This window comes from Hypanus sabinus, chromosome 12 (genome assembly GCF_030144855.1).
Source record: "Hypanus sabinus isolate sHypSab1 chromosome 12, sHypSab1.hap1, whole genome shotgun sequence".
NCBI classification, from domain to species: Eukaryota; Metazoa; Chordata; class Chondrichthyes; order Myliobatiformes; family Dasyatidae; genus Hypanus; species Hypanus sabinus.
Window position 1 is genome coordinate 111,274,221 of NC_082717.1, and position 20,792 is coordinate 111,295,012.

A 20,792-nucleotide genomic window follows, 5' to 3' on the forward strand; every position below is an offset into this window, starting at 1 on the left:
ATCTTGGTTTAATGCCTCCTCCAACAATCCAGTATTGATTCAGTATTATGCTTGAAAATACATCTGCGATTCTGGAATAGGGATTTGAAATCACAGCTTTTGGTTCTAACACTGAGACACCCCACCAGGGGACGTCAACTCAAAGGAAGCTGTTCAGCCCATCATCCCATGTCAGTTCCAGCAGAACACTTGATGGCTCTGTGCCTAATTCTCTGGAGTTTGGAAGAACGGTGGGGGGGGGGGGGGTGGATGATTTCATTAAAAGCTATTGAATATTAAAAGGCCTATATGGAGCAGATGTGAAGTGGATGTTTCCTATAGTGGATGAGTCTAGGTCCGAACTGCACAGCCTCAGATTAGAAGGAAATGGTTGCATCACTGGAAAACACCAGTGCCCTTTGAACGGAAAAGCCTACAAAAGCCTGGCCAGGTGACTGACCTTTCAGTAGGTGAGCAGTTAGGGAACAGTGACCACAATTCCTTAAGTTTTAGGATTGGTATAGATAAGAATAAGTATCAGCATTGTGAGAGAGTATTAAGTTAGAGCAGGGAAAATTATGAAAGCATTTGGCAGGAACAATGGAGAATTAATTGGGAATGGCTGTTTCTGCGCAATCCACATCCGACATGTCATGGGTGTTTAAAGACCAACTGCACTGAGTACAGGACAGGTATGTTCCAATCAGATGGAAAAATGAAGATGGCAAGGTAAGAGAACCTTGGATGACAGGAGAGATGAAGAATTTAGTCAAGAAGTAAAAGGAAAAGTATGTAAAGTTTAAGATGCTAGAGTTAAAAAGAGCCCTTGAGGATTATAAAGAAACCAGATAAAAAAAAAACTCAAGAAGAGAGTCAGGGAAGCCATGAGAGGCCATGTAAAATCCTTCGAAGTAGGATAAAAAAGAATCCCAAAGCATTCTGCATATACATCAAGAGCAAGAGGATAACTAGGGAGAGGGTGGTTCCACTCAAGGATAAAGGGAATAACATTTGCTTGGGTGTGAGGGATGTGACTGAGGTACTTAATGAGCACTTTAGTATTTACCAAGGAGAAGGTTTCTGGTTTCTCTTGGTATTTTCTGCACTTATTGTCTTGAATTTGTTGGTCTTTAATTATGCATTTCTGATAACTTTTTTATTGTGTTAACTACCTGAGCCTGTATTGCCATAAGGAACTCCTCTGTTTCTTGGAAGAGGTCTCCAACTTGGAGCTAAACATTTGTCATTTCCTTATTGACATCTAGTCATCAGCTTAGATCATGGAGATGTCTTCCATGGAAGTTCATGCTCGTTCATTGTTTAACTTTTTCTTCCATAGTGATAATTCCTTCATTTTTCTTGGTTGTGTTTTTCATTTATTTTTAGTGGTATGTACTACTTATCAGAATTGCTAAGTATATCATTATTTTTCTTTGTAAATTTTCCAGGTCAGTTTTAGACAAAGATAGTATGCGTTAATGTGGGCATAAGGAAACCCTTTGTTATATTTTCACCATTGAGCTCTGTTTGACAGATTGTCATAAACATTGAAGTAAGTTCTTTTGAAAATTTCCCTTTATCACACTGTAATCTATTTCTTTGCTTGTTTTTTTTGTTTTTTAAACTTTTTTTATTGTATTTCAAGTAGTTACAAAATAAAAGTATGAAAAAAAGTATATTACCCATCCCCCTCCCCTTAACCCCTCCCCCCTAGCATCCCTATAGAAAAAAAAGAAGAAAGAAAGAAGAAAAAAAAGAAAGAAAGAGTGCCTGGATATCGGAAGATCCCCACATGCGCCATGGAGTTCGTAATAACTTTAGTATATATATTTATTTCTTTCCCCAAATAACCAATTATTTCATCTTCGGAGCACCTATATATTTAATCCTGTCTTTTGTAAATAAGGGCGTCAAATTTCCAAAAATGTTTCATATTTATCTTTTAAATTATAAGTAATTTTTTCAAGTGGTATACAGCTATAAATTTCTTTCTTCCAACGATCTATACTTAAATATGTATCCGATTTCCAAATAACTGCAATAGCTTTTGCTTGTTTATATCCCAAATACTTGTATGTTTTATATTTGTTGGAGCCATATATCTGGTTTTTACTTGGTTTGTGTTCTGTGTTGTGTGTTTATTATGGTAACTAGTCACATTAGTGAGGCGTGGTAAAATTGAAGGGAATAAGTTACATAATTTTGCTTATTTGTGGCAGTTTGTAGCAAGGGACCAACGGAGGTAATTTCTTTGCTAACCACTTGATATTGCATCAAGATTGTATGTTTGCGAATTGCTAATACAGGATCTAATGATGGATTTGACTCTTTAGAACAATCATTTCATTGGAGCTGAGGGTGTGTCATACAAGGCTTTTGGTTTTGGATTGGTCTTGCCACCACAAAATTGTATCCTGCTGCATTTATATTCAACTAGCTCTATAGCACTTTTCTTTATGTTTAATATTCTGCACTTATCAAGTCCAAAGTTGATAGTTAAATCTTTAGAACGTATTTCCACAATTTGAATTAATACCTTAAGCTTTATTGATGGAGCATATGATCTCAAGTTGTCCATGTATAGAAGTGTGTCAAGGTATAATTTGTTTGGTTGTCTCTGAATTGATACCCTATTTTTGTCCAATTCGGTAGAAGAAAGAGCAGGTTTAAAGCTAGTTAAAACCATAGTGGGCTTGGAGAGTTAACCTGGGAAGTGCTTCTGTTTACTTTGATGACAGTGTTTTATTGTTTTACAGCATTGAGTCACAGTGGATTTAATTTGGCTTTCTTGACACTAATCAACAGAGAAGGCTCTTACATGGTCTAAATATATTTCAATTAATACACATAAAATAATTGATTGTATAATTACTCACCCCCTCCAAGTCAGTACTTAATAGATGCACATTTGGCAGCAACTACAGCCTTGAGTCAATGTGGATAGGTCTCTATCGGCTTTGTACATCTGGACTCTGCAATTTTTCCCCATTCTTCTTTACAAAACTGTTCAAGCTCTGTCAGATTACATGGGAATCATGAGTGAACAGCCCTTTTCAAGTCCAGCCACAAATTCTCAATTGGATTGAGGTCTGGACTCTTGACTTGGTCACTCCAGGACATTAACATTGTTGTTTTTAAGTCATTCCCATGTAGCTTTGGCTTTCTGCTTGGGGTCATTGTCTTGCTAGAAAAATAATCCTCTCCCAAGCTGCAGTTCTTCTGTTGACGGCGTCAGGTTTTCCTCCAGGATTTCCCTGTATTTTGCTGCATTCATTTTACCCTCTGCCTTCACAAGCCTTCCCGGGCCTGCTGCAGTGAAGCATCCCCACAGCATGATGCAGTCACCACTGTGTTTCACAGTAGGGATGGTGTGTTTTTGATCATGTGTGGTGTTGTCTGGTCGCCAACAGGCTCACTTTTGGTTTCTTCAGACCATAGAACCTTCTTTCAGCTGACTTCAGGGTCTTTCACGTGCCTTCTAGCAACTCTGGCCAAGATTTCATGTGAGGTTTTGTATTCAACTGTGGCTTTCCCTTTGCCACTCTCCCATAAGGCTGTAACTGGTGAAGCACCTGGGCAAGTTGTTCTATGCATAGCCTCTCTCATAGCGTCCCTGAATCCTTTAACTCCTCCAGAGTTATCACAGGTCTCTTGGTGGCCTCCCTCACTAGTCCCCTTCTTACACTGTCACTCAGTTTATGAGGATTGCCTGCTCTCGGCAGATTTACAGCTGTACCATACTCTTTCCATTTCTTGATGATTAACGTAACTGTTCTCCAAGGGTTACTCAGTGACTTGGAAATTTTCCTTTATCCATCTCCTAACTTGTGCTTTTCAATTACCTTTATGCGGAGTTGCTTTAAATGTTCCTTTAACCTCATGGTGTAGTTTTTGCTAGGATACTGGCTGTCCAGAAGCTGGACCTTCCAGATACAGGTGTATTTTTATTGCAATCAATTGAAACACCTTGACTGCACACAGTGATCTCCATTTAACTAATTATGTAACTTCTAAATCCAGTTGGCAGCACCAGTGATGATTTGGTGTGTCATAGTAAGTGGGGGGTTGGGGTGAATACTTATGCAATCAATTATTTTGGGTTTTATATTTGTAATTAATTTAGATCACTTTGTAGAAATCTGGTTTCACTTTGACATGGAAGATTCTTTTTCCTGTTGATCAAGAAAGCCAAATTAAATCCACCATGACTTACTGTTGTAAGGGGAGGTGAATTCTTCTTATAGGTGCTGTGTGTCCAGTAGTGTGTGTGTATACACACACACACACACACACACACACCCCACCCCCCCCGCAGTAAGCTGGTAGTATGAATTATTGTGCCTTCGTAGAATCTCCAGGTTAAAGATAGGTAAGTTTTGCAAAGGGCAGGAATCTGTGAGATAGAAATTCAGTCAAAAAGCAAAATACTGCAGTTCATGGAAATTTGAAAATTGTAGAAAAATGTTGGGTATGGCAATTCTGTCTACGTTTTTTGCAGCCTTGGTAAAGCAGCCAACATAATCAAAAACCCCACATTCTCACTGGACAGATGATGCAAGAGCCCGACAGCATGTACCACCAAGCTCAAGGACAGCTTCCACCCCACTGTTATAAGACTATTAAATATGATAAGATGGACTCTTGACCTCACAATCTATCTTGCCCCTTATTGTTTATCTGTATTGCACTTACTGTAATTATTTTATTCTCTACTATTGTTTTAGATTGTACTACCTCAATGCACTGTTTTAATGAAATGATCTGAATGGACCATGTGCATGCAACAATAATAAACCAATTTATGTATGGAAAGTTTAAAGAAGAGTTTTGATTTTAGAGCAAAGATCTGTCATCAAAACTCCGACACTTTATTAACTTGAAGCATTAAATTTGATTCAGTCAAATTTATTTGCATGAATATCAATAAAGAAAGGAAAATTGTATTAATGGAGAGGTGAAAAAGAGACAGATATAAAGTAGGAAATACCAATAAACTGGTGTCATCAACTTACTATTGATAGAAATACGACCATAATTTCAATTCTAAATGAAATGGAGAACACCACCGAGCATTCAACATTGGGCAACACACACAAAGAGCTGGAGGAACTCAGCAAGTCAGGCAGCATCTATTGATGGAAGTAAGCTGCTGACCCTTCATCAAGTCTCACTGTTCATTCAACATTTATGACCTAAGTGTAAACTTTGTTCCCTTTCAAAACCCTCCAAGTTTAATTTTCTTGTTAAGGCAGTAAATCACCAATTGAGCCTCCTTATTCTGTTATATAGCAGGCATAACTTCATGCCATGAGTTTAATTTGTGATTATGATGCAAACTGGAATGAAACAATGTGGATCAATGAAATACATTTGTTACTATGGGAACAAGCGTGTTGCATTCACCCCACCGCTTGCCCTGTGTTGATCATATTATCTATGTAATGAGAGATGAATTTATGTAGATGAAGAGTCTGCAACAGCCAGCTTTGTTTACTTTGATAGGTGTCTTTAAAGAATTGCCAGGAGTATTACAGGTGGCAGGGCAGCATTGCTACAGACTGATTTGCCCCAGCTGAACCAAGCTAAATGCCAACTTAAATGCAGGGTTGAAAAATATAAAATAAGTGTTTCTTTTGTAGCTGTCATTGAATAACTACGCAATAGGAACAGTCTGAGATTTTAGACTGCCCATTTGTTCTCTTTCCTAATCCTTAAATTTCAGGCAAAGTCAAGGGGTTGTGTTAAAATACCATGCCATCCACTTCAGCATCACAAACTGTGGTCACCACAAATCCTTTTATGGTGCATTGCAGTGTTTCCTTTTTATCTGAATCTGCACTGTGTTTAAACATTATTTGGATCTTCCACATTTGCAAGAACATTCTCACGTTCTCAATGTTTATTTCTTACTTATTATTAGTATTATTTATCTTTTTGTTGTATTTGCATAGTGTGTTGTCTTTGCACATTGCACATTGGTTGCTTGTCCATCCTGTTGGGTGTGGTCTTTCACTGAATCTTTTATGATTCTTGGACTTACTGAGTATTCCCGCAAGAAAATGTATCTCTGGGTTGTATATGGTGACATATCCAGTATTGTGCAAAAGTCTTGGCTATATAGTACTTTGAAAGTGTTAATCCATAGCTGTCCAGAGATCCAAAAGCCAATAGAATTTTCCAAATCATTACCAAGCACACATTACAGTTAAGCCTTTCCTAACCTCAGGACAACCAGAAGTATTAAAATTGCTTTAAAATATACCAGAGGAGTCCCTTGAACATGCTACACTCTTCAATAAGATCATGTCTGATCTGATCTTGGCTTTACTTCTGCTGTTCTCTGTAATCATTGATTCCCTCAGACTTCCTTTGCACATTGGCTGTTTGTCATTTTTTTGTTTATGTATAATTTTTGTAATTTTTATTGTATTTCTTTATTTTCCTGTAAAGCCTGTGAGTAAATGAATCTCAAGGTAATATAAGGTAGCATATACATACTTTGATTTTGTCTTTGACTAAAAATTAAACTCAGCCTTGGGAATATGCAGTGACTCAGCATCACAGATTTTTGTCAGTAGAAAATTCCAAAGGTTCCCAATGCATTGAGAACAATTTTCTCTTCATCTCTCTCTTAAATGTGCAACCCTTTATTACAAAATAAGGCAAGGTTATTAGAACTCAAAAGAAGCCCTTTTGGCCTGTTGTGCCCATGTTGGCTCCCAGCAGATCAATCTCATCCCATCAACTACATTCTCTTGGTATTTTCCTGTAGCCCTGCAACTTATTCTCTTTCATAGACCCATTAGTTCTTTATGTCTCATACTGTATCTATACTGAGTCTGTATTTGGAATGTAAAGAATTCAGCAGTAGGGCAGCATGGTTGTGTAGTGGCTCGTGTCACGCTTTTCAGCACTAATGATCAGAATCTTGGGGTTCAATTCCTATAAGGAGTTTGTACATTCTCCCCTTGACCATGTGGTTTTCCTCTATGTGCTCCCATTTCCTCCCACATTTGAAAAAGAGGTGCAGTTAGGTTTGGTAAGTTGTGAGTATGCTATGTTGGAACCAGAAGCATGGTGACGCTTGCGGGCTGCCCACGGCATATCCTTCCACCGTGTTGGTCATTGACGCAAATGAAACACTTCACTGTATGCATTAATGTTTGATGTGCATGCGATAAATAAAGCTAACCTCTGTCTTGAAACCTATCTGGTCAATGGGGAGAGCAACACCTGAGGTCAGGATTGAAGTCTGGGTGAAGACATCAGTGCTAACTACCATATCATGTCATCCACTAAGCCCATTGTTTTAAATTCCCCTGTAAATTATAATAAATATATATCAAAATTTAATAAGTGCATATAGAGAACAAAAATGGGAATATGCCATAGATCAAGTATAGATCTCCTGGGAGATCAATATCAGAATCGGGTTTATTATCACCTGCAGCTGATGTGAAATTTTTTAACCTAACAGCAGCAGTTCAATGCATTACATAACATAGAAAAAAGAAATAAATAAAATAAAAATAATAATAAATAAGTAAGTAAATCAATTACAGTATAAGTATATTGAATAGATTAAAAATCATGCAAAAAACAGAAATAATATATTTTTAAAAAATGAGGTAGTGTCCAGGGGTTCAATGTCCACTTAGGAATCAGATGGCAGAGGGAAAGAACCTGTTTCTGAATCACTGAACATGTGCCCTCAGGCTTCTGTACTTCCTACTTGGTTGTAACAATGAGAAAAGAGCATGCCCTGGGTGTTGAAGCCCTTAATAATGGACGTTGCCTTTCTGAGACACCTCTCCTTGAAGATTTCCAGGGTACCTTGTAGGCTAGTACCCAAAATGGAATTGACTAAATTTACAACCTTCTGCAGCTTCTTTCGGTCCTGTCCAATAGCCCCTACATACCAGACAGTGATGTAGCCTATCAGAATGCTCTCCACAGTGCATCTATAGAAGTTTTTGAGTGTACTTGTTGACATACCAAATCTCTTCAAACTCCTAATAAAGTATAGTCACTGTCTTGCCTTCTTTATAACTGCATCGATATGTTGAGACCAGGTTAGATCCTCAGAGATTGTGATACCCAGGAACTTGAAACTCTTCACTCATTCCACTTCTGATCCCTCTATGAGAATTGGTATGTGCTGCTTCGTCTTACCCTTTCCGGAAGTCCACAATCAGCTCTTTCGTCTTACTGACATTGAGTGCCAGGTTGTTGCTGTGGCACCACTGCATTAGTTGACATATCTCACTCCTGTACGCCCACTTGTCACCACCTGAGATTCTACCAACAATGATTGTATTGTCTACACTTCCCTGAGGTGCACCAGTGTTGATTGTCAGTGAGGAGGAGATGTTATCACCAATCCGCACAGATTGTGGCCTTCCAGTTAGGAAGTCGAGAATCCAGTTGCAGAAGGAGGTACAGAGGCCCAGGTTTTGCAACTTCTCAATCAGGATATTTGTCTCATCCATCAATTAGAGAATATGTTGTATTTCTTCTATTCTTGACAATTTCCAACCTATAAACTGGCACCAACTACATAAAAGATAAATACTTAAATCTTCTGTGTCTTCAAAATTTTTTCAGAATAATGTTTTACAAAGGAATGAAATAACTTCTTAATAACAACTGGACACCAGTTAATTTCATTATATTCTTTGCTCAACTCTGCACTGTTTTTGTTTCAAACAAGTTGAAATAGAGCTAAAAGTACAATACAGTTGTTAAGTTCTGACAAAGCAACTTAAATTTGGTGATTGTTGTTACAGTTTTGGAAAAACTAAACTCTTCTCAGCCAACTTTCCTCTGGGTAGGCTTGGCGAGAGATCATCAAGTTAATGCAGCATTGTTCGGAAACGATGACTTGTTTTCCTTTTACCAGTTCTGTGGGTTCTTGCTGTGTGTCATTGCTTGCAAATTTCAAAGAAAGAACAAATTTCTTTTGAAGCTGTTGGTTGTGGTTCAAATGAATTTGTCATTCTGGGGAGGATAGTGTTCGCAGAATGCGATTTGGTGGCTGTTATGTTCGAAGATCTGCTATTTTTGCATGAGATTGTGAGCAGTTTAATAGGTTAAATATGATTGTTAATAAATTATATGTAGTTTTAATATGCCATCCAAAATGAGTAATTTCAAAAGTTTTCTATGGTGCCATTAGTGAAGAAAATTTCCCAGTATGTACTTGGAGAGAGGGTAAAATGGAATGAAAAGCAGACATTGCATGATACTTTAGGGCAGATTGACCTTCCAGTTATGTAATCTGGATTAAATGCAGGCTAGACTGATGTGATGAAATTCTCCTCTGTTTGCTTGAACTAAGCGGTTTTGTTTGAGAAGGTGTAATCCATGGATCTAATAGTAATTGATGGTTGTTTTTGGAGAAGCCACAGAAGGCTTTGCAGAAAATATAATGTACTGGGATAGGAAATTAGAACAGAATCAAGGCTGGTTTACTCTGTTTCTGACCCAAAGGGACCTAGTCGGGGAGTAATTGACTGGTTTGCTCTTTTTCTGACCATGCTGAACCTAATCGGGGAGTAATTAACCAATTTACTCTGTTTCTGACCATGCTGGACTTAGTCATGTAGTATTTGACCGGTTTGCTCTGTTTCAGACCATGCTGGACCTAGTCAGGCAGTATTTGACTGGTGTTCTCTGTTTCTGACCATGCTGAACCTAGTCGGGGAGTAATTAACCGATTTACTCTGTTTCTGACCATGCTGGAACTAGTCAGGGAATATTTGACCAGTTTGCTCTGTTTCTGACCATTCTGGACGTAGCTATGGAGTAATTGACCCGTTTGCTTTGTTTCTGACCATGCTGGACCTAGTTGGCGAGTATTTGACCTTGGGTGCTGAAAGCATGGAGAGTTCTGTTCCCTCTATATTCTGATCTAACTGAGTTCAAGTATTTGTGATGGTAGTATTTTTGAACATCCTGACAGTGACATGAAAGATTGCCAAAGCATTGCACATCTTTCTTTATGCATTGTCATTGGATATCAAGATCTCAGGCCATCTGTAGCCATGCCTGCCACTTCATAGTCTTGCTTGCTTCACATCTCTATGTACAAAGGCAAAATCTATTGAGGATAGACATGTAGTAGTCACATTTCATAACACCTTTCATCATATTATTCAGAAGTAGAATCCTTATTGCTTTTAATTTGAATTCAAATTTAGTGTATCAAATGGAAAGATTATCTTATGCTCATTATGACCTGATTTGACTGGCCTGTACCTATCTTCTAATCATCTTAAGCTCAAGCCATCAATCCTTTTAACAATATCCAGCTAGCAGTCAGGAGGAAGAACATAAATACTTACTGGCCATCCCATTGCATTGTTGATTTAGTTTAGAATGATAACAGAATGCAAATGAGATTCACACGAAAAAGTGCTTAAGCAGTCATCTTTGTGTTTACCCTATCTTCTCTTAAAACATTGAATTCAGCTGATCTTCAGCAGATCAGGATCATCGCTCAGTAAACAAGAGCCCATGCTACAATTTTTGTCCTGGCCAAGGTGCAACATCTGCTTAGCCCTCTCGATCAAGATTATGTGAAGCCATGGGAACAGGTGAAGGATGGTCGTATGAACAGCTGATGCATATCACAAGTCGTGACACCGGGCAGACAATCTCTGAAGAGTATTTATAATGGCTGGGATCACCAATCTTGTAAAGACACTGCACAGAAGAAGGCAATGGCAAAATTTGCCAAGAACAAACATGGTCATGGAACGACCTGCAAATGAATTCTGTCTCACCTTATAGTTAGTACCAGCATCTGTACTTTGTGGGTTCGGTTGTTGACATGATCCTTCTCTATCCAGTGCTAATGAATCAAAATCAAATTTATTGTCATTGGACTGTACAGGTGCACAACTAAATGAAACAATGTTCCTTCAGACCACCAATACATGCATCACATACAGCACATAATCTAAAATATTATACTATAGGTAAGTTAATAAAAATATAATTGAAAATTTGTGTAGCACAGGTGAATGGTAAAGAGCTCGTTGAGGAAGTGATGAGACCTTGGTGGTGGCACAGACTGAAGGAAGAAGCTGTTACCCAGTCTGGTAGTCCTAGTCCTGATGTTCCTGTGCCAGCTCCTTGATAGTAGTGGTTAAAGAGATTGTGGGATCTTTGGAAGGGAATCCTCAACAATGCTTTGGGCCTTTGTCTGCAATACTCCTGAGAAATGTCAAATAGTGGGGAGAGAGAGCCCAGCGATCCTCTCAGTGGTTTTACAGTCCTTTGTGGGGGTGCAGTACGATGCCTTTCAGCTTCCATATCACACAATAATGCCAGACAGGACACTTTCGATGGTGCTACTGTAGATAGTTGTTAGAACGTTGACGAGCCCTGTACTCCTGAATCTCATCAGTGTAGAAGCTACTGTTCCTCCTTGACTAGTGATGAGGTGTTGTGGGTCCAGATTAGATCATCCATTATGTGCTCACTGAGAGCACTGGATACAGTAGTACCCTAACAGTCTTGCAAGTGAAGTGTCTCCACACTGGAAATGATTGTTGGGGCCCTGAATGGGGGTGAGGGAGGGTATAGGGCAGGTGTAAAACTTCTTCTGTTAAGTTCTAGGAGGAAGATCAATAGGGAGGGATGAGTGTACTAGGAAGACATGTAGGGAATGATTCCTCTGGAAAACCTTGGTTGACTATCACCTTGTAGGATAAACACTTTAAACCCTTGATGTTGCAAAATCAGCCATTTTATTAATCATGTTCTAAATAACTACCCCATTGCCTGACTGATGCACCATCAATAACTCACACTGAGACGTAAGGCGAGATATCGGCTTTTATTGACTGGAAGAAGGAACCAGGAGTGAGTGTCCATCATACTATGTCCTGGAGACTGAGGCCGAGCGTCAGGCCTCAGATCGCCTTTATGCAGGGGCCTGTGGGAGGAGCCACAGGAGCAGTCAGCAGGGGGCGTGTCCAGACAGACACATAGTTCACCACACTGACCAAAGTTTACATGACAGAATATCCAAATATAGCATCTGTTTATTACATTAAAGACAGCCCTGCCTTTGTATTGAGAATAAATTTTGGCAGATAGACTGATATGACAGATGTCTCGAGAACCACAGTCAACCGTAGCACTGGGTGGGGATCTCTGTCACTTATGACTCACAGTAAACACAGATTTTATTTATTGGACATAAATTATTTTTTAAATTAGTATTCTATTGTAGTATTTCCAATTTTAAAGTCAATGAAAGGATTGGAAAAAGTTGTAATGTTGCCGTCATGATATGGGAATGTGAATTTTTCTTCTGCAAAATTCTGCCTACACCATTTATATCAATGGTCATGAACTTCTTAATACAGCAATGCTATCAGTTCAAATTATTATATCATTAATTTGGAATGCAGTATGCAACAGAGTGTAAAATGGTGACTTCATATTCATTGTTTTAAGATATAACAAAAAACTGTATTCATCCTCATTCGGACGTCAGTTTAATACAGTGTAAGATTTCTGGTCAGATTTTAACCCTCCATATATTAACATAAAATTTGAATTTAAATTGTTTATAAAGGTTATCAGATATCCTGAGGTCATGATAGATGAAATGGGAATCGAACAGAGAACAGTATGCACAGGATGTTGTGCCAAACTAATTAAACTAGTGATTAAATGCTTAACTAATCCCTTCTGCCTACGCAATGTCCATATCCTTCTATTCTCTGCGGATTCATGTGCCTATCTAAATGCCTCGATTGTATTTGCCTCCACCACCTCCCTTGGAAGCGCATTCCAGGCACCCACTACAGTCTGCGTTTATTAAAAAAAACATGCGCCCCACACATCTCCTTTGACCTTAAATGCATGTCCTCTGGTATTAGGCGTTTCAGCTCTGAGAAAAGTATACTGGGTGTTTATTCTATTTCTCCCTCTCATAGCCCTATAAACATGTATCAGGTCTCTTCCTTGGCTTCCCCCAATCTAGAGAAAACAAGCCAGGTTCATCCAATCTCTCCTTATAGCTCATAACATCTAATCCAGGCCCCATCATGGTAAACATCCTGAATCCTCTCAAGTCTTCACATCCTTCCTATGGTGTGAATTCAATGATAGGTAGCATGAATAATAGCATGAAAGAGATTAATTCTATGTATTAATTTATATATATATATATCCAGTCTCAGCCATTTATGGTTTGTACTGGTACTAATTTCTTGCCAGATGGTCCTAGTTCCCCAACAATTGGCACAGACCTTTTTAATCCAGGGAATGTCTGAGCAGGCATGACCTTTCTTGCTCTTTTCTCTCTGATCCAGAGGTTTATGTGGGCAGATGTAGTGTAAGTGTGACGGGTCCAGCCCCAGACCTCTATTGGGCTGCCACCACTGGGACCTGAAACCTAGACTCTTGCGCTGCGGAGACCGGACAGTTCCTGGTGTCAGTCTCTGAAGTTCCTGGTATAGTGAGACATTGACTCACTAATCCACCTGACAAGGGTGTACAGCAGAGACATCGAAATGTCATTTGGACTGGAAAGTGCAGCCAGATGGTAGTGAAAAGAGCAAACTCATCAAGACTGAAGGAGTCGAGTTACCAGAAGGCCACATACCAGATGTACAGGACAGCTACAAATACTTGTGTAACATCCATGAGCGTGTCAGGAAGATGGCCCCTAGGGATACCTGCTAGCAGAATATCTCTGGCAACCTTGGATATGGAAATGGAAGTGGGTGAAACAGAGCCAAAGGCCACGGCAGGACAAGCCACTACACAGGATGTGCCATTGCCAGATATTATTAGTGGTGGCTGACGTAAGAAAGTTCTACCAATGGCTGGAAATGGCAGGTCTGGGCGACAGCACAGAGGTGCTGCTTATGGCTGCACAAGAACAGGTGCTGAGCGCACGAGCAATAGAAGCAGGGCCTGTCACACCAGGCAAGATGCAGACTGTGCAGGGAATCCACTGAAACCATCCAACACACAGTAACAGGGTGCAAGATGCAGGCAGGGACAGCATACACTGAATGGTACAACCAAGTTGCAGGAATTGTGTACAGGAATATCTGCACTGAGTATGGATTGGACACTCCTAAGGTCAAATGGGAAACGCCTGAGAAGGTAGTGGAGAATTACAGAGCTATGTTCCTGTGGGACTTCCAAATACAGACTGATAAGCAGGTACTGGTCAACCAACCAGACATAGTAATACTGAACGAGGAACAGAAGAAAGCAATAGCAATAGATATGGCAATCCTGAATGACAGCAACATTAGGAGGAAAGAATATGAGAAGCTGGAGAAATATCAGGGTTTGAAAGAGCAGATAGAAAGGATGTGGAACATTAAAGCCAGAGGAGCCACATCTGAGAACTTGGTCCAGAAGAGTGCACTACTAGCAATAGCAAGGATCTTACACCAAATCCTCAAACTCCCAGGCCTCTGGAAGAGGACTTGAGATTGAGGGAAAAATACAAATAAACACCACCCATAAGGGGTAAGAAGAAGGAAAATATATATACACAGTGCCTACAAAAAGAATTCAGCCCCGTTTAATGTTTTCATGTTTTATTGTTTTACAACATTTAATCACAGTAGATTTAATTTGGCTTTTTTGACACTGATCAACAGCAAAAAGACACTTTGTGACAAATTGAAGACAGATCTCTACAAAGTGATCTAAATTAATTACAAATGTAAAATAATTATAAATCTAAAACACAAAATTGATTTTCATAAGTATTAAGCCCCTTTAATATGACAAACCAAATTATCGCTGGTGCAGTCCATTGGTTTTAGAGGGCACATAGTTAAATGAGAATCACTGTGTGCAGTTGAGGTGTTTCAGTTGATTGTAGTAAAAATACACTTGTATCTGGAAGGTCCAACTGCTGGGGAGTCAGTATCCTGCAAAAACTACACCACGAAGACAAAAGAACACTTGTCAACAATCAAGAAATGGAAAGAATATGGCACAGCTGTAAATCTGCCTAGAACAGGCCACTCTCAAAAATTGAGCGACCATGCAAGAAGGGGACTAGTGAGAGAGGCCACCAAGAGACCCATGACAACTCTGGAGGAGTTACAAGTGTCACTGGTTGAGATGGAGAGACTCTACATTCAACAACTGTTGTCTGGGTGCTTCACCAGTCGCAAGTTTATGGCAGAGTGGCAAAGAGAAAGCTACCGTTTGGGAAAAAAATCTCACATGAAATCTCAGCTAGAGTTTGCCAAAAAGCACGTGGGAGACTTTGAAGTCAGCTGGAAGAAGGTTCTATGGTCTGATGAAACCAAAATTGAACTTTTTGGTTGTCAGACTGAATGCTATGTTCAGCATAAGCCAAACACCGCACATCATCAAAAACACACCATCCCTACTGTGAAGCATGGTGGTGGCTGCATCATGCTGTGGGGATGCTTCACTGCAGCCCTCCCTGGAAAGCTTGTGAAGGTAGAGGGTAAAATGAATGCAGAAAAATATAGGGAAATCCTGGAGGAAAACCTGATGCCGTCTGCAAGAGAACTGCAACTTGGGAGATTTGTTTTCTAGCAAGACAATGGCCCTAGGATATAGCCAAAGCTACAAGGAATGGCTTAACAACAAAGTTAATGTCCTGGAGTGGCCAAGTCAGAGTCCAGACCTCAATCCAATTGAGAATTTGTGGCTGGACTTGGAAAGAGTTGTTCACTCATGATCCCCATGCAATCTGACAGAGCTTGAGCAGTTTTGTAAAGAAGAATGGGGAAAAATTGCAGTGTTTAGATGTGCAAAGCTGATAGAGACCTATTCACAGCGACTCAAGGCTGTAATTGCTGCCAAAGGTGCATCCACTAAATACTGACTTGAAGGTGCTGAGTAATTATGCAATCAATTATTTTGTGTTTAATGATTGTAATAAATTTAGACCAATTTGTAGAAATTTGTTTTCACTTTGCCACAAAGAGTCTTTTCTGTTGATGAGTGTCAAGAAAACCAAATTAAATCCACTGTGATTTAATGTTGTAAAACAATAAAACGTGAAAACTTCCAAGAGGGTGGGTGAGTACTTTTGATAGGCACTGTATCTAATTGAGACAGACAGTCAGACATATTTTATCGATCCCGAGGGAAATTGGGTTTTGTTACAGTTACACCAACCAAGAATAGTATAGAAATATAGCAATATAAAACCATAAATAATTAAATAATAATAGATAAATTATGCCAAATGGAAATAAGTCCAGGACCAGCCGATTGGCTCAGTGTGTCTGACACTCCGAGGGAGGAGTTGTAAAGTTTGATGGCCACAGGCAGGAATGACTTCCTATGAATCTCAGTGTTGCATCTTGGTGGAATGAGTCTCTGGCTGAATGTACTCCTGTGCCTAACCAGTACATTATGGAGTGGATGGGAGTCATTGTCCAAGATGGCATGCAACTTGGACAGCATCCTCTTTTCAGACACCACCGTCAGAGAATCCAGTTCCACCCCCACAACATCACTGGCCTTACGAATGAGTTTGTTGATTCTGTTGGTGTCTGCTACCCTCAGCCTGCCACCCCAGCACACAACAGCAAACATGATAGCACTGGCCACCACAGACTCGTAGAACATCCTCAGCATTGTCTGGCAGATCACCTTTCGAAACTGTCCTTGATACTGGGGAGGCTAGTGCCTATGATGAAGCTGACTGCATTTATAACTTTCTGTAACTTTTTCTGATCCTGTGCTGTGGCCCTGCCACACCAGGCAATTACTTTTAATTTTCTATAATGTTCATTAAAATGGATGCTTTTTGAAACTAAAACAGAATGTAAGGTAATAGCCTGACAGATTTAGATTAGTTTACATCAAGGTGTGATGAAATTCCTTGCTTTGTGTGAAGGTCACAGTGTAAATGGTGTATTTGGTTGTAATAACTATGGTGATATATACAGTGACAAGTGCAAAAATAATGGAAAGGTGCAAAGTACAGTTGTAAAGAATGAGGCAATGCAAAAGAAATGCTGAAAGGTCCTAAGAGAAAAGTTAGAATTAAGGGTTCCAGAATGTGGCAATGCCACTGTCAAGGGGATTTGAAAAGTGATTGGTTCAGAAGTGTGATTACAATGGGGAAGAAACTGTTCTTGAGTCTGGTCACATGAGAATTAATAACAAATACCTTCAGTGAGACCAGACCTATAACCTAATGCCTCTACTGCCAACCTGTTGAACAGTACAGTATTGCACATTTTCCCTCACAGCCACCTCTGTTTTAAAAAAATCAGCTCATTTAATCTTGCTTCACTGTTGACATTATCCAGTCCTGGTCTATCTTCCTAAAATTCCTCTATAGCCTCTGCATTGTAATATTCTGCTGAGCTTGTTTGTTGTATGAGGGCATCTAGGGATGGGTTGGGTAAAGGTGTTTTAAAGCTGTGTCTTGCTGAACAGGTGCCCCAGATGCCAGGTAGCCTCGAATGAGCTTGTGGTTGAGCTGCTGTGAGCAGGATGCTATAGAAACTGCAGGCACTTTTGTTTCAAGGATTTGAAAAGAATTCCAGAGGGATTAAAGCTTGCACGATTGTAAATCTAGTATTTAGCTAGGTGGTAGTTTGTATGTCTGTTTGCTTTAAAAGAGCAGCACAGATTGGTCCTGTGTCTAAATAAAAATAATTCTTTGAACTCACAATGTGATGTTCCTTTAGAGCTGTGCGCCGATATGAAGGACACCAAAACCGTTGCCAACACTGTGGCATTGCCCTGAGTCCCTGTGGGAGATTTTTAGCTACAGGATCTGAAGATAAATGTGTAAGTATACTTTTTGAATTGGAGATGAATGCTTTACCTCATAATCTTTTAGCAAAATGCAGACTACAATGGTGTGAGCTATTGATTCTGAGAGGAACCAAGCAGATCACAAAGAAAATTAAATTTATATAATCTTCTAAGTAATGAAGCACATTGAATTTGTTTTATATATAGAAGTTTCTTCTACCCAGGCAGTTAATCTGATCAACCATTTTACTTAGCCATCCCAAAATTAATTGAACCCTTATCTAAACCCATGTCACTGCACAGTAATGTAAACACTTTAAAGCATGTTTACATTGTAAATTAATGCTGATATTTATGTATTTATGTACATTTCATTTAATCTGGAATTTAACCTCTAACTTTAGTTTTATATAATTCTTTATAATTATTGACCACTGTTATTTTTTTGTTGCATATCACACCCTGACCAACATACTGCAGCAAATTCCCAGTTAATGTAAATGTATATAGTGAATAAAGGTGATCTGTCATCAAAATGTATCAGCAACAATTTCTATAATTTAAATAAAAATAGCTAGTCGAAAGGCTCATGGTGTTAATACTAAATGTGCTGAATGGCCCAATTTGCTGCCATTAATTCACAAATCCCTGGAGCAGTTTTTACTGGGACATGATTCAAAGCACCAGTGCTAGGCAGGTGGAAGTGCCGGGGGGATAAAGGGCAATCTTAATCACGGCCTGTTTTCTAGAGGTCAGACTGTACTGAATTGCTGGACAAAGTAGGAGATTGTAGAAGCATCGTGAATGAACTAGAATTGTCACCAGGCATCACTAAATCATGGCTGAAAGATTATAGCTGGGAGCTTAATGACCAAGGTTGCACATTGTATTGAAAGGATAGGCAGGAAGGTAGATGGGGCAGTGTTGCTCTGTTAGTTAAAAAATTAATTGAATCATTAGAAAGAGGTGACATAGAGTCAGAAGGAGTTGAATCATTGTGGGTACAGTTAAGGAACAGTAAAGTTAAAAAAACCCTGACATCAGTTGTGTACAGACACCCCCCCCCCCCAAACAATAGTAAGAACATGACCTACAAATTGCAACAGGAGATAGAAAATGCATGTCAGAAGGGCAATGTTACAAGAGTCATGGGGGATTTCAGTATGCAGGAAAATCAAGTTGGTGCTGGATTCCAGAGGGGGAATTTCTAGACTGCCTACGAGATGGCTTTTTGAGCAGCTTGTGGTTGAGCCCACTAGAGGATCAGCTATTCTGGATTGGGTGTTGTGCAATGAACCAGAATTGATTAATGAGCTTAAGGTAAAAGGACCATTAGGGGAAAATGATCACGATATAATCAAATTCACCCTGAAATTTAAGGAGAGACTAAAGTCAGGTCTATCTGTATTTCAGTGGAATAAAAAAAGAATTACAGAACAAATGAAAGAGGAGTTGGCCAGAAATGATTGGAAAAGAACACTGGCAGGGATGACAGCAGAGCTGCAATGGCTGGAATTTCTAGAAGCAATTTGGAAGGCACAGGATGTATATACATCCCTAGGAAAACGGAGTTTTAAAAAGGAAAGATGATATAACCATGGCTAACAAGAGAAGTTAAAGCCAACAGAAAAGCCAAAAAGAGGGCATATAATAGAGCAAAAAATAAAGGGAAGTTGGAGGATTGGGAAGCTTTTAAAAACCAACAGAAGGCAACTAAAAAAGTCTAAAAAGGTAAAGATGGAATATGAAAAGCTATCTAGCCAAAGGTATGAAAGAGGATAGCAAACATTTCTTCAGATACATAAAGTTTAAAAGACAGGTGAGACTGGATATTAGACCGTTGAAAAATGATGCTGGAGGGGTGGTAATGGGGGAGAAGAAAATGGCAGATGAACTGAATAAATATTTTGCATCAGTCGTCACTGTGGAAGACACTAGCAGTATGGTGGAAGTTCCAGGTGTCGAAGCACAAAGTGTGTGAAATTACCATAACATGTATCTCCACTCTTCAGGAAGGGAGAGAGGCAGAACAAAAGGAAATTGTAGGTCAGTTAGTGGTTGGGCAGTGTTGGAGTCGATTGTTAAGGATGAGGTCTCAGGGTACTTGGAGGCTCATGATAAAATAGGCCATAGTCAGCATGGTTACTTCAAGGGAAAATCAGGCCTGACAAATCTGTTGGAATTCTTTGAAGTTATAAGCAGGTTAGACAAAAGAGAATCTGTTGATGTTGCTGACCTGGATTTGCAGAAGGCCTTTGACAAGGTGCCACACACAAAGCTGCATAACAAGTTACAAGTCCATTGTATTACAGGAAAGATTCTAGCATGGATAAAGCAGTGGCTGATTGGCAGGAGGCAAAGAGTAGGAATAAAGGGAGCCTTTTCTGCCTGGTTGCTGGTGAATATCGCTGTTCCACAGGCATCTGTGTTGGGACCAATTTGATGGCTTTGTTGCAAAGTTTGCGAACACTATGAAGATAGATTGAAGAGCAGGTAGTTTTGAGGAAGTAGAGAGCTACAGAAGGACTTGGACAAATTAGGAGAATAGGCAAAGAAATGGCAGATGGTATACAATGTCAGGAAGTATATAATAATGCACTTTAATAGAAGAAATGAAAGGGTTGACTATTTTCTAAATGGAGAGAAAATACAAAAGACTCAGGTGCAAAGGAGCTTTGGAGTCTTTGTGCAGGATTCCTTAAAGATTAATTTGCAAGTTAAGTCTGTGGTGTGGAAGGTGACTGCAATGTTAGCATTCATTTCAAGAGGACAAGAATATAAAGCAAGAATGTAATGTTGAGACTTTATAATGTGCTGGTGAGGCCTTACTTGGAGTATTGAGAGTAGGTTTGTGCCCCTAATCTTAGAAAGGATGTGCTGAAAATGGAGAGGGTTCAAAAGAGATACACAAAAATGATTCCAGGATTGAATGGCTTGTCATGAAGAGCGTTGATGGCTCTGAGCCTGTTTCCACTAGAATTCAGAAGAATGAGGCATGTCCTCATTGAACCTATCAAGTGGTGAAAGACCTTGATACAGTGGATGTGGAGAGGATGTTTCCTATG

At 39.5% G+C, this 20,792-nt stretch overlaps 1 protein-coding gene across 5 annotated transcripts in view; it reads left to right on the top strand.

Moving 5' to 3' along the window:
* wdr27 (WD repeat domain 27) overlaps positions 1-20,792 on the top strand; it is a 575,048-nt gene that overhangs the window by 217,579 nt on the left and 336,677 nt on the right. For all 5 annotated transcript variants that reach the window (XM_059986745.1, XM_059986748.1, XM_059986747.1 and 2 more), the window contains exon 23: positions 17,658-17,760. In XM_059986745.1, the coding sequence (XP_059842728.1) occupies positions 17,658-17,760 (103 nt within the window). The remainder of the gene's footprint in view (positions 1-17,657; positions 17,761-20,792) is intronic.